Source organism: Anopheles cruzii, chromosome 3, assembly GCF_943734635.1.
Source record: "Anopheles cruzii chromosome 3, idAnoCruzAS_RS32_06, whole genome shotgun sequence".
In the NCBI taxonomy this organism is placed as follows: domain Eukaryota; kingdom Metazoa; phylum Arthropoda; class Insecta; order Diptera; family Culicidae; genus Anopheles; species Anopheles cruzii.
In genome coordinates, this window is record NC_069145.1 from 37,952,897 (window position 1) to 37,966,058 (window position 13,162).

The window sequence follows — 13,162 nt, forward strand, 5'->3', positions numbered from 1 at the left end:
GTCTTTCATTTTATTGATTGCTTTTTATTTTATTTCTTTCGGGGTAGCAAAGAAGAAAGAAACCGCCCAAACAACGCAAACCGTCTTTGGAAAGGATCCTTTCGAGGGTAAGTGGTTGATGCAAAACTTGAGCTTTACGGTTCACGGTTGATCTGTTTGCTCTCATCTTCCGGTACATTCAAACGAACCGTCTCGCGGGCGTCTTCGGTTTCCGGCTGCCGTTGGTGTTTGGCAGCGTCTGCAGGTTTCTTTGCCGGTGCCTTCGGCAGTGACCAGAACCGTTGGTGTTTGCCAAAGTTGCGTGCCTCTTCGATCGTGTTCGGGAGCGCTTGGTGTAGCGTTTCCGGCAGGAACAGCCCGGCAAAGATGCCAATGGTTGCCGACAGGCCCATCACCAGGAACGGGATGCGCACGTCGTACTCCGTGCCCAGGTACACCAGATACGGGCCGACGGTGCCGAACAGGGTGGACGCAATCGTGCCAAACGCCATGCCCGTCTGCCGGAGGCAGGTGGGGTAGATCTCGATCGACTGTAGGTTCACAGCGAAGAACGTGATGCTGATGAAGAACTTGACGAGCGTCGTAAGGATGGTGGCCGCCGACTCGAGTGTAGGATCGCGCACGATCAGCACTAGCGCGCCGCAGGTGAGGGCGGCCGAACAAAAGGCCGTCGCGTTCGTGGCCCGCCTTCCGAACCGGTCACTGCAGCGCTGGCCGATGAGCGCTGCCGGTACCTCGATGATGCTTTGAAGCATAAAGTTCAAAAACGGATTGCCATCCATCCGGGCGCTCAGCAGGACGAGCGTAAAGTACAGCACGCTGCCCACCGTCCTGTGGGCAAAACCCATTCGCACGAAAATGAAAACACGTACGCGATTAATCAACGGCCACCGGAAGATGTGGCCACGGGCACCGCGGTGCTGCCACTCACCAGCACAGGACGACCAGCATAGTGTTCCTGGCCATTCGCCACCCGCTGAAGAGCGATGCCACGCCATAGACCGTGTCCGTCCGGTGCGTCGCCAGACGCTTCTGCAGGATGTGCTCATCGTACGGCAGCTCGCGGACACCGTTGATACTCGCTATCCGCCGGAGCATCTTCATCGCTCCCGCGTAGTCGCCGCGTGTCGCCATCCAGCGGGGAGATTCAATCTGGTAGCTACGGGACAGAGGAACAAGGTGAAGGACGCAAAATCGTACCGCAAGCGTTCGTATCATGTTCGGGGAAGAGCAAAAAAAGCAGATTGACAAACGTTACCGATGCCAGTTGATGGGTTTACGCGGTATAACATGCTGTGAAACGCGTAACAACCATTAGAGGATTCGTGCATTCGATGACCCCCGACGGAAACATTCGTCTTCAATTAATTGCTAATTCACGTTTGTTTCTGGCGTTGTGGCGACCGTGTCCTTCGAGTTCGAGGAATCAGGAAAACACATTACAGCTCCAGAGGTTGACCGTGGTATGCACTTCGCCGCGCACAAACACATATCGGTTTCTTCCAATGCCCAAATTACATCCAACTTCTCCGAATTAATGTCGTTTTCCTACAAAGTTTAAGTGCCGCTAGTACTTGCATTTGCTCCGTCAGTCCTTGCCAAACTACTCTTTTGCGAGTCGCCAACACCTAAACAAATGTGGTACCCGGTGCACCGACGCTCGGTATGTGCTCCGGGAGAATGGGCCGACATTAAAAAGTTTCTGGCTTAATATAACATTGTTGCATTTTCAATCGAGATGCTTTCACGCAACGGAACTCCTTTCCGAGTCGGTCGAAGCGACCGTTGGCAGGCAAATGGTTGCCCCGGATGTTGCTATAAATTCCACTCCGAAGATCCGAAGAATGTGCTTCCGGAGTGTGTGCATAATGCAGGGAGGGCAAACTTTTCCCGTAGCCCGGTGTCGCCGCATAGGGACGACCCCGGTACACCGGTGCGAAGGTATTGCACGGCACTGCCACTGGACCACGGGGAAGTGCATACAATTTGTCAAAAGCATTCGCTGCACCACCGGCCTTCACGCCGTGTTTGCAAACAATTTTCCCGACATCCTGTCCGGACCGCCATCAGGATGCGGTCCCCCTTTTCGGGGAGCGTAGTTTTGTTTCTAAACTTTGAACCACAAAGGAAGTGATACTTTTATGCCGGGTCTGGTTTTTTGGCCGAACCATCCATTTTGAACGCGTAGAAGTACGCGGCCAGCGGACCTATCGGGCGATTACAGCTGATGACAACGATTTTGGGGTGCACGTTCCAATGCGGGGCCGGGCGAACCTTACCGTGAAATGCCGGTGAAGATGAGGATCGGTAGCGTTACAATCATCAGCGCCCAGAACCAGTCCTTGGTGGCCCAGAACACCATCGGCAGGATGCACATTCCGGTCGTCCAGCCGAAGGACTGCATCATCGAAATGGTGCCACGCCGTTCGCTGCAGGGTAGAAACTCGATTTAGCGGCGTCGTTTCGATCATCAAACGGCGGCTTACCTTTTCGATATCTCCATGGCGATGATGAACGGGGCCTGGAAGCACGAGTGCGCCGTCAGGCTGCCGGCAATGGCCGCGATGCAGAACACTACGTAGAAGCCGGCCGTAAACATGGAAACCAGCCGACCGAGCGTGATAATCAGCACACTGAGATAGTAGACTGGCCGGCGGCCTAATCTGTGGGGTGGCAGCGATGAAGCGATGTTGGTATGAAATAAAAACGTCCCTCCTATAAAACGTCACCCGACCGGGCGGTCCCGCAGTAGCTTACGTGTCGCCGAGTTGACCGAAGACGACGGTACCGACCAGCTCACCGAGCCGGTTGTAGATGAAAATGTTCGTCTCCCGGAAGCCCTTGTCGCAGATCCAATCGTGCTCGGTGATCGGTGTCCGGTCGTAGTACGTCCGGTCGTACTCGTAACCATGGGCACAATCTGCAAAAAACGTAGCCAAACGCTGTAGGTTAAATGGTCGCCGTGTGTTGTCGAAGGCCAGACGCACAAACGTTGGCGATTTGGTCATCACGATGCTTGTAGAAGAAATATATAATGCCCATTCAACACTCGTGCGTCAAATGAACTGCCAAAGGACAGCGCTACTCCTGTTTGCTTGCGAGTCGTCCGTTGGCCATTTGGTCGACCACGGCGAATGACGGTCTGGTGGTACTGGGTCGTTCTGGCAAAGAGAATCTTAATCAAGGGTACCAAACTTACTGCCGCACTGGAATGCAATGTTTGCGTTCGCTCTCCAGTTACTGGACCTTTTGCAATAATCAAACTGTTTGCTGGAAATCTTGTTGCATCGGAAGTACCAAGAACCGAAATGGGTGCCGTGCAATGGCCGGGTTAGCATCGCTAGTCCTTTCATCATTAATACGAGCCACGAGTGTGATTTGTTTTTGCTGCCATTCTATACGTCATGCGCCAATGTGCAAAACTTCAAACTTGAGAATCTTCTCGGTATCGTTCGGAATTAGGTTATAGAAGGACAAACATTATCTTCAAATCGACTGTTGCAAGGTTGGGTTCTGCTCAGTTCGATTGCCTTTGAACTCAATGGAAATTAGTTAAAAAAATATCAAATCTGAAACTAAAGTTTCAAAAAATCGTAGTAATGATATTGAAAGTGACATTCTATGAATATTGAAAACAAGATGGGTAGTGATTTTCCAGCAGATGCAATTTCATTTAGGCTTTCACCTTCTACCGATACCTAGAATGGCAATCTCGTAGTTGCTTCGAGAAGACAATTTACAGGTAGATAAAAGCATCAATTTTCTACACCATTCGTGTGTGGTAATCGCAATCCTTGGTGGAATGCATTGCGCGGGATTCGAGAAACATTAGCCTAAATTAGGGATTGGCAATTCTAAGAATGCGTGCTGCCACCATTCGGAACTGCTTGGAGTGTGCATGTGTTCCGGCATTTGCCAATCGATTACATTCGCGCGAAATTGCGGCCAAGTAAAAGCTAATTTCACTCTTCACTGGCATGTGAAAAATCGAGCAAATGGCAAATGGAGATTAGTGGAAGCGTGTTCCTACTAAGCTTCAATCTGTAAACAGTGCTATTGGTAGGCGAAGTGGGAATGAATGTGAAAATGACCGAGAAGCAATTTTGTTTCTCGCTAAAGTGAATGTCATCTCTGCTAGGGGGCCATTGGAGAAAAAATATTTTTATGTGACTTTTTCACAACAAACCGTTCGTAAAACATTAACCAGACTTCTTTCTAATCTAATCTTTCTTTCAGCAGCTCAAAGAAACTTGAAAAATACCAATTACGAAACACGGGTAAATTGTGCGCGCGGCATTATTAAACGGAAACCATATTGCAAAGGTGTGTTAATATAATGAATTTATCGGTCTTATTTCCAGACAAGCTTACTACTTACAAAACAAATCACATCGTAATTTAATTCTTGCCAGCGACTACACCTTCGCGTTAGCGTTGAAGCAGCAGGGAGCTCCTGGGTCCATGTTGTTAAAATAGGGAGCTGTGCCCTTTTTTCTGGCCCGTGGTCCGGGATCCTAGAATCAAATTCTCTCGAGGAAACATTGGCACCATCACGAGGCAATGGACTTGCCACGTGTCAGAGTCGAGTTTGGTGCACTTTTCATGCCCCGAGGATCCTGCCGAACGGCCGATGGCCAGTGGATGTGTAAGGGTATAAGGGTAAGGGTATGTTTGAAGGAACGAAAAGAGCACCGTGAAACGAAACAGAGTTTTCATTTATTTTTGTTTCCCAACATTTCCCTCCCGGAGGGCGGTCCCTGAAGGTGAAGGAATTTGTACCTTCATTCGAGATGTGCACACAGGTCTGGCATTTTGTTTTTTTCCTTTCTCATATCGTTTTTATGTTTTTTTGCATGTTCGTCTTGCAATCAACTAGGCTGCAGTGCGACAGGCTTCTTTACGAATCACTTACCAAGCATACTGTATATGGAAAAGAGATAGAAAACTTTACGCAACATCAAGTTGCTTAAATTTCATCAAATGTTGCAACGCAATTTTAACAGCGTAATGCCAAAACATTCCCAACTTCCAGTGTGCATTTTTGCACCATAAAAAACTTAGGTTGCGTATGCTAAAAAGTGAATAAGAGTATCATTTTCAATACTTTGATTTCAAATAATATCATTGCGGTGACTCTATCTTGTATAACTCGCACTGGGTATGTCTTTCGGAGACTCACACACGCACAGAGCCCGACATGTAGCCCAGATGAAAAGGAAGAAAAAAGCTTGCTATTTTCCCCACGGATTGTGCATTAATGTTGCACTGACTTCGAAGATTCTTGCATGATTTGTTTCTGCTTTCTTGCTTGAAAACTACATTTTTCCTTGCCTTTACCGGCTGCCCTGATATGCACTTTTCTTGTTCGAGAATTACTCACTGTGAAATACTTTGGAGATGGGCGGATTCGATGAAGATATCAAGGTAACAATGTACATATAGAAAATTGAGAAAAAAAAACCACTCACCAATAGTTGGCGCTCACGCCAATAATAAACAAATTTTTCGTATCTTTAAGATCTTAAAATACAATAACATATGCCACACATTGAATGCCCTTCAGAATCCGCTCCCCGTGTAGTTTCTCCGTCGCTTACGCTGGGTGCAATGCCTGGAACGTTTTCAACTTTCTGGCTTCAACAAACACTGTCAAAAGAAATGTTTAAATTGAATATTTACTGAGAAAAAAAGCGATTCTTCTGCGATGTCATCTCGCGCATCTCGTGACATTTTTATTGAAAGAAATCTGGGACGATTCCCACTAGACGTTGGCTTCACCGTCTATCGACGCTGATTGCACTGAGAAGGAGAACGCAGACCGATGGAACGTGAAGCGAAGTGACAATCTCATAACTGTCTTTATCGTTTTATTCTTTAGTTTTGTTTCCAAACCTGCGCTAGATGCCGGTTAAGTTCTTAAGTTCCAATCACTCGCGTCTGACAATGGTTACTTCTTGGCGAGTAAATGTTACCAGGCGCCTCCATCGCAATCGTGATAACAAAGTGAAGTTATGACAAAATTGGCTCACTTCGACCAGAAACCAAAGAGAAAGGTTCGCGTAATGGTGCAGAGTCTGGCCACGATACGATAGAGGTTTATTTCATTTCGATTCCTTCTTCATATTTTGCTACTCAAGTGTTTGTAGTGGGCAGCTGATTGCCATAGTGTACCTTCTACCGTAAAGCTTCCTTGAAAGGGTTTCTGTTAAACTTTTGCTGTTTTGGTGTTGCTTAGATTTGGATACTTCAACGAACAGGGATTCACGGAGCAGGATATTCATTTGGCATTGGATATTTATTTTCAAATAATTCTTAATTATCAAGTTATAAATTGAAGACATTATTATATAAGGCTGGCTAAAAAGTAATCCATTATTCTTCTGTGAGATTCAAAACATTATTTAAGATACTTCCGATGGTCCGATTTACCTCAAATATGTACCGTTTTGTTGGAAAATTTGTTGTCTTTTCAAAGGTAGGCTGATAATGCCTATTTTGTAAAAGGTTTAGTCGTTATTGACGAAAAACTGGAGTAATCCATTTTCACAACCCTTTTTTGATCTCAGTTTTTCATCACTCAGGAAATTTTGTAATGCGCGAAAAAGATATCAATCGCTTAGTGCAAGGTTCAGACTATACTGTGGATGCATTAAAACATCCCAAACAAAATCTTGGACTTTATGGTGAGTCACTAAAGACGTGCGTGACATTTAGTTTTCCTAATGGAACACAAAACCTCTTCCGTTGGCCGATTCTGGTCGTTTCTGGGCAATTGCTAGCTTTAAACCGTGCAGTTGTTGGTAGTGGAGATCTGAATTTAGTCTTTAGCTACACGGAAGCAACTCACAATAAACGGTTCCTTTCAAGTCCCACCATATACCCAGCAGAACCTTCCTAGACGTTATTCCTGGTTTAGTCACCGGTTAAGATGCTTCACCTAACTTAGACCACAACCGATTTCACACAGTATTGTTGTATTTATCCCATTTCTCACCCCCAGTTCCCATCCGTTTAAGAAATTGGTCGATTTCGTTCCGTTGGGCCAAAACTGTGCAGATGGCCATCATGTTTTTTATGTAAATAGGGTGGTACCCAAACATCGAGCTTCTTTGTGAATCCAGCTTTGCGCAAACGACTTAAAACTCTTCGATGATTGATCTTTAGCTCTTGGCCGATGCTCTGATTACTAACATGCCGATCTACTTTGATTATTTCTGTGATTTTATCGACATTTTCGATTACATGTCTGCCTAGGCTTTAACATCAAAAATGACTGAAACGAGTCAACGAAACCAAAATTTCACCAAGCTAGCTATTAGAGTATCGGTACCATGAACACCATGCAAAATTTGAGTGGCCTAGCTTGAGTTTTCGCCTTTATCGGACAAAAATTGTAAAATGTACCGAATTTTCTCCGCGTTGACCTCCATTGTTAACACCCTGTAACTCACAAACGAATAGAATAAACAAAGAACAATGAAAGCATTTTTTTAAGTGTAAAGTATCAGCTTTAAAACGAGCCTAAATTTGAAACTGTACGATAAATACTTCACAAGATATCGATCACTAAAGGCATCTACCGAAAAAATAATGGATTACTTTTTAGCCAACCTGATATAAATCGAATGTAGCCAAAGCAAACAAGACGAATCGTATGGCTTAGGCAGCATTCGTGTCTCTGTACATGCTGTTGCAAAAAACACGGCATAAACCGTAAATATGTGTTAACCATTATTAAACTAATGTTAGGATAAAACGTAGTTTTGCACAAAGTTTCTGAATAGTCTCAGAATTTTTCTGCACCATTCCATTTTCATATGAAAAATAGAATTTTAAAACCAATTCATTCACTGCGTCCCTTCTTAAACGTTATCAGTTATGTTTGATCCATAAACCGTGTGCTCTGTTTCTATTGATGTTTCTGTGCCTTCATTGAGCAACTGGAATAAGCGCTAAGAAAAAATACGATTTCAATCACCGAGCGACATTATCTGAAGCCGACCACAAACATGCACAACTTCACTCGCACCACTGAGGGATTAGCCAAGGGTTATGCAAAAAATGAACGCCACAAACGAAAGGAAACGGTTTAATAATAATAATAAAAAAAAAACCATTCGCAAGGAGTTCAACCGGGGAACCGGGAAGCTCTGTTCCGGCGGTCAACCGTAATCCTTTTCATTGATATGAATGCAGGAACGGAAAACTGGGCTCCGCCGCCCCTTGGACCTGGAATCGGGAATTCGATCAGTCTTCAACCTTTAGCCCACCGATACGAACCAATAAAAAGGTACAGCACTCCACTTCAAAGTAGTGTCAACGGTGGCCATTTTGAGGGCAAGAAAAAAGCCACAATCCATTACCCTAAGTCGTCCACAAATGTCCCGGCAGAACAGTCCCATTCAGCGCCACCACAGTGTGTGTGTGTCTGTGTGTTTGAGTGTTTTTCTATTAAAGGAAATAAAAAAACCCTTTATCGCCATGATGACCATCGGATCGAGGCAGCATTTTTTTGCCCAGCTCCCCTTTTGCTCGCTTTCCAAGTGTGCCGTTTTCCCCGTTTGCAAATGTTCCGCAAAATGTTGGCTGCGAAAATAATGCCCGCGCCACAGCACACGGCACGGTTGTGCCAGGACGGCACTAAAAACGAACCTGATTGGACCGGGGGTGCGCAGGCAGGCAGGCAGGCAGAATAGTTTTCCACAAGATTAAACCTCCTTCACGATTTGCCATTTGCTTACGCAATCCCAGGAAGACGGGATCTAAAATTCCGCTTGCGCTGGCCAGTGCCTCACCAATCGGTTAACCTGCAAGGACTCGCCGGCTAAGAAGGACAGCGACAGCGAGTGAAGGATTGAGGGAGAGAGAAAGAGTGTGAGCGAGAAAGTGCACGAAGGGATGGTATAATCTTTTCAACAAACGACCCTCGGTATGCTGGCTTGCGAAACGGTTATTGTGTGGCCGCCTGTTGGCAACATGTTTCTCGGCATTGCGATCTCAAGAACCCAAGAAAGCTGCCGGTAGGTGTGTGCTGGTGGGCCGCCACTGGCCTCCGGCAAGCGTAAGAACCCCGCCTCACCGTGAATGGGTTTCGTCTCCTGGCCGGCCGAGCCTTTGCCGGCCACGGCCCTGCAGTGCGTTACTGTGCGGCTTCATTGGCGTCGTTCCGTGTCCAGCCCTGTTCCCGAGGTCTCCCTCTGAGATCGTGTTGCTCGAAAGTAATCCTCTTTAAATTGAGCAAACGAATCCGTATCCTTGAAGGATGCTTTGGCTGGCCCAAGGTGGATAGGGCAGAGGATGTCTACTGCCTGTTCCTGCCTGCTTCCCGTTAGCCAATCCCATTACTACAGCCCGACCCAGGGCACCGAGGTCCCACGTTGGACCTGAGCTGAGCTTGGATTACAATTCTAATGATGGAACGCTAAACTCGTTCGTAGAAACTGCATGCTTGCTTTTTTTTTAAGAAAACGGAAAGGAGTATTTGTAGAAAATAAACGAGCAGACATGGACCCTGAACGAGGAGGGACTGGACTTTGAGTGGCCCGCTCGAATCGGTCTGAGACGTATCGCCATGTTCGTCTGATTTGGAAATAAAAACAACGGCCCCCTTTTCGACCGCGTAAAGAGATTTTATTCAAATGAAATGAACAATTTACGGACCTGATTCATGCAAATCGTGTCACACAGTAGGTTGGGTGAGCCACGGCACACAAAAATCTAGGAAAAATCTGGAGAAATCAAACACTCACCGATGATGTCGCTCTCCTGAAAGCTCCACTCGGCGTAGGGACGCTGCAGATGCTCCTCGGTGACGTTGTACATTTGACATTTGCTGAATCCAAGCAAGCCCCGATTGTCAGATTCCCTGCAAAACAGACCACACAGTGGCTCAACTCAAATGCTTCTCGGTCGGCAGTAACGCCACAGTAAGTGTGCGCCAAGATGCCTTACCGTGGCAACGTCAGATTCTTCCAGTATTCCGCATCGGTAATGTTGAACCGCTCCATGCCCGGCACGTGGCAGTTGTGGGGCGGCTTGTTCAGCGCCAAGATGATGCTCATGTACGACATGGACGCGAAGCAGACGGCACCGAAGTTGAACAACAGATTGTAGCGCCGCTGAAACCGTCCGTCGTCGCCGGCCTGGGCCAGCATCTCGTCGAAGCTCGCCTCCGCGTTGGTCATGCTGGCTGCCTCGGTCTGGCTCGGTCTGGCGGCCCACCTTCTGCAAAAAGGGCGAATTTCGTTTGGGGTTGTTAATGAGCCCGGCAGCCCGTCGGTCCTACTTAATGCTATTATAATAATCGACATTTGTATTTGATTGCTTTTCATTTTGGTGCCGCCAGCAATCGCGGCGCGAGAATCATAATTTCCCATTAAATTAACCAGCCACTAAGCATTCGCATTAAGCGACAACAATTGTGTTTACTTCGATTGTTTAAGCATTGTTAGACTGTGGTAATATGCTTAATTATGTAATTATGTAATATGCTTTAAAATTTGGATTTCAGCGGTTCCTTCGAAGGTGCTCGAGAAACTGATGAATATTCCATTATTGGAGCATCTTTCGCATATAAACCAAGAAAAGGTAACCAAATGCTCCTTGGACTACATTTGGGGTCTCAATTTGTACCTCTATACAACAAAAACATTAAAAACTGTTATTTCTGCAATATATTTGAAACTGTCTAGTGAAAAGTAACATTCGCAATCAATAATGTAGTAGAAAATAGATTGGATAGCTCTTTAGTGTACGCGTAGTTGTGTAAGCAGATAAGAAAATAAAACACTGTACAAACACTGTAAAAGTAATTTCTGTCTCAAGAGCGTTGGTTTGACATTGAGGAATGACTTAAATAATTCTTTTCTTAATACATTTGAAACGGAATCGTCGTCTTGGTACTATTTTGTAAATTGACACAATTTTTAACCTGCAGAAGCTGTTCGACTTTCCGACACTAAGTTTCAGCCCGTTCATCTCAAAAAGTTCTCCTTGCACGCATGTTAAAGCATTGGACTTAAAGCAAGCAATCCATGTAGATATATTTATGAAAATTTGGCCGAACCCGTTTCCCGCCGATTCGGATGTCGACGTAAACACTTTCAGATTAATATAAATTGCTCGAAAACCGCTTGCGTCGGTCAATGTTTCCGTTGGCCGAGGGCCACCTAGGGCAAGGCTCCGTCGTCCTCCGTTTTGTGGTCGCCATCAGCAGACGCTTCGTAGCGTGGCATTTCAATGCGTACGCAATGCGTACCTTCCATCGCATGTCCTCACGCAGCGCAAGTGGAACAAACCGAACGGATCCTTATTTTCATTCGACCGGCATCCTCGGTCGTGTCACTGACACGGGCACTCGGTTCACATTTCACCTGAGCATACGGGACGATAGGGCACGGTACGGCGGGACAATAATAGGGAAACGGATGAATTAAAAATATCGCAACACACAACACTCCGCTCGGGACGCGGAAAAAGGATACCGTTGCAGAATTATGTGCGTGATGAGTCGTCCTGGACGGGATGCGGGAACCAGTCACCCGTTGGGTCGGCTCTGTTGGTTCATTTTCATATTTTAATTTTCCATCGAAGGACCTTCCACCGGGACGTCGGAGCGTCCGATCGCTAACGGGTTGTAGCGCTAAGCCGTCCCTCACAAAATCCACCGTCAGCATTCTCAGCGGGTTTGCACCGTGACCCGGTGGGCCACCCTGCACGATCCCACCACCCATTTCGTCCCAGCCCGAGGGATACATTAAAATTTTAATTTTGATGTAGAAAAATTCTGTGCGTTGTGTAACGTGCGTGCTACGGCCCGGCACTGGATTCCCGTCCGTTCAGCGGCAGCTAGGCAGGAATGCGGAACTATCATCCTCGGGACGTGCAAGGGGGGCCGTTGTAAAATTATTGAGTCATCTGATGGGATATTTTATGCTCTCACTGGGATTTTTACTCAGCCAGGATCCGACTGTAAATTCGAACAACACACACATATCACTGGGGACCTCTCCGGGGTCCTTGCTAGTAGATCGGGTTTTTGTGATACGGATGTTCGTTGAAATCACAATTTTACTGCACTTAAAGAGCAAACAGACGGGAAGTTTATAGCACCAGACACACGCACGAAAAGCAATTTCAAAATGAAGCAATGGACGCTTCCGGCACTGGGCGGACAGCTGACGCTGCACTTGAAAGCACATTTGGTGAATGATAGATGCCCGACCATTTTTTTCCCTCTCTTCAACGTTGTCACTTTGGACAGGCTTTTGGAACCGGCCAATAACGACGTAGCTTCAAAATGTCTACCTTGAGTTAAGTGGAACACTAATTTAAATGGCCCCAGCCTCAAGGGCCGGGCTGTTGGCCCACAGACACTTCTAAACTAATCACAAAGATCTCCAACACTAACCTCCCGGAAGATCGAAAGCTCACTCGGAGGCGCCTGAAGCACTCGTGCGGTCACCGAAACACCGGCCGGCCAGTGGTCTCCTTTCCAGTGCGCCTTAATTGACGTTTAATTGATATCCAATTTGTACCATGTGTCCGGGGCAACACTACGTCGATGGTGTGGTTCACCTGAGAGTCACTAACGCCACAGCGGTCGAAGCCACAGACCATCGCCTGCCAGACTGCCGGACCGACTGACTGATAAGCGGCTTCCAGATGCCTGCGCCGCTCAGCTCGCGCGCGACCGCTCAAAGTAGCCGCATTATCTTTTATTGGATTTAGGATTTCAAGCATGGCGTCACCGCGCACTGCCTTGATGCTGCGTCCAGGACGGCCGATCCAGACTGTTGACCAGTCCGTAAAAGGGCAGTAAACTAGTAGTGTTTTTCTGGACGCGATAAGAGGAGGGTGCGCTCGCGACACGAGTATCTGTGGCGCATTCCACTCCACAACCACCAATTAACGGTTGGAATGATTTCAATTTGAAATCTCGAGATGATGCTCATCAAAACTCAAAGGTTTATAAACCGCACGACCCGGCTGGCCGGCTTATCAGCGGACCACGGTCCGCGGAGCGAAGTGACATTTCAAACGCGGAAATTTCCCTTTATTTACGGTCCAGTTCATGCGGACTAATCCGGTCTACGGCGTGGGACTGTTTACGGAAGAGCACACGAAGAAGTGCACACCGACTTTTTTGTAACGTTGCGTAAAG

At 46.8% G+C, this 13,162-nt stretch overlaps 1 protein-coding gene across 1 annotated transcript; it reads right to left on the minus strand.

Moving 5' to 3' along the window:
- LOC128272036 (beta-alanine transporter-like) lies at positions 1-12,628 on the minus strand. Its single transcript, XM_053009748.1, has 8 exons — positions 12,410-12,628; positions 9,952-10,224; positions 9,750-9,865; positions 2,758-2,920; positions 2,487-2,663; positions 2,280-2,429; positions 932-1,159; positions 1-831 (listed from the first exon to the last, which is right to left on the minus strand). The coding sequence occupies exons 2-8, from the start codon at positions 10,182-10,184 to the stop codon at positions 135-137; spliced, it is 1,764 nt and encodes a 587-aa protein (XP_052865708.1). The 5' UTR covers positions 10,185-10,224; positions 12,410-12,628; the 3' UTR covers positions 1-134.
- Positions 12,629-13,162: the final 534 nt, after the last annotated feature.

What these genes read in the sequence shown, in the direction of transcription:
- LOC128272036 (XM_053009748.1), bottom strand. Translation starts at nt 10,184, where the DNA reads ATGACCAACGCGGAGGCGAGCTTCGACGAGATGCTGGCCCAGGCCGGC. An exon ending in AAGAATCTGACGTTGCCACG is followed by an intron (nt 9,866 to 9,951) that starts GTAAGGCATCTT and finishes TCTGTTTTGCAG; the next exon opens with GGAATCTGACAATCGGGGCT. An exon ending in GCCATGGAGATATCGAAAAG is followed by an intron (nt 2,430 to 2,486) that starts GTAAGCCGCCGT and finishes TCTACCCTGCAG; the next exon opens with CGAACGGCGTGGCACCATTT.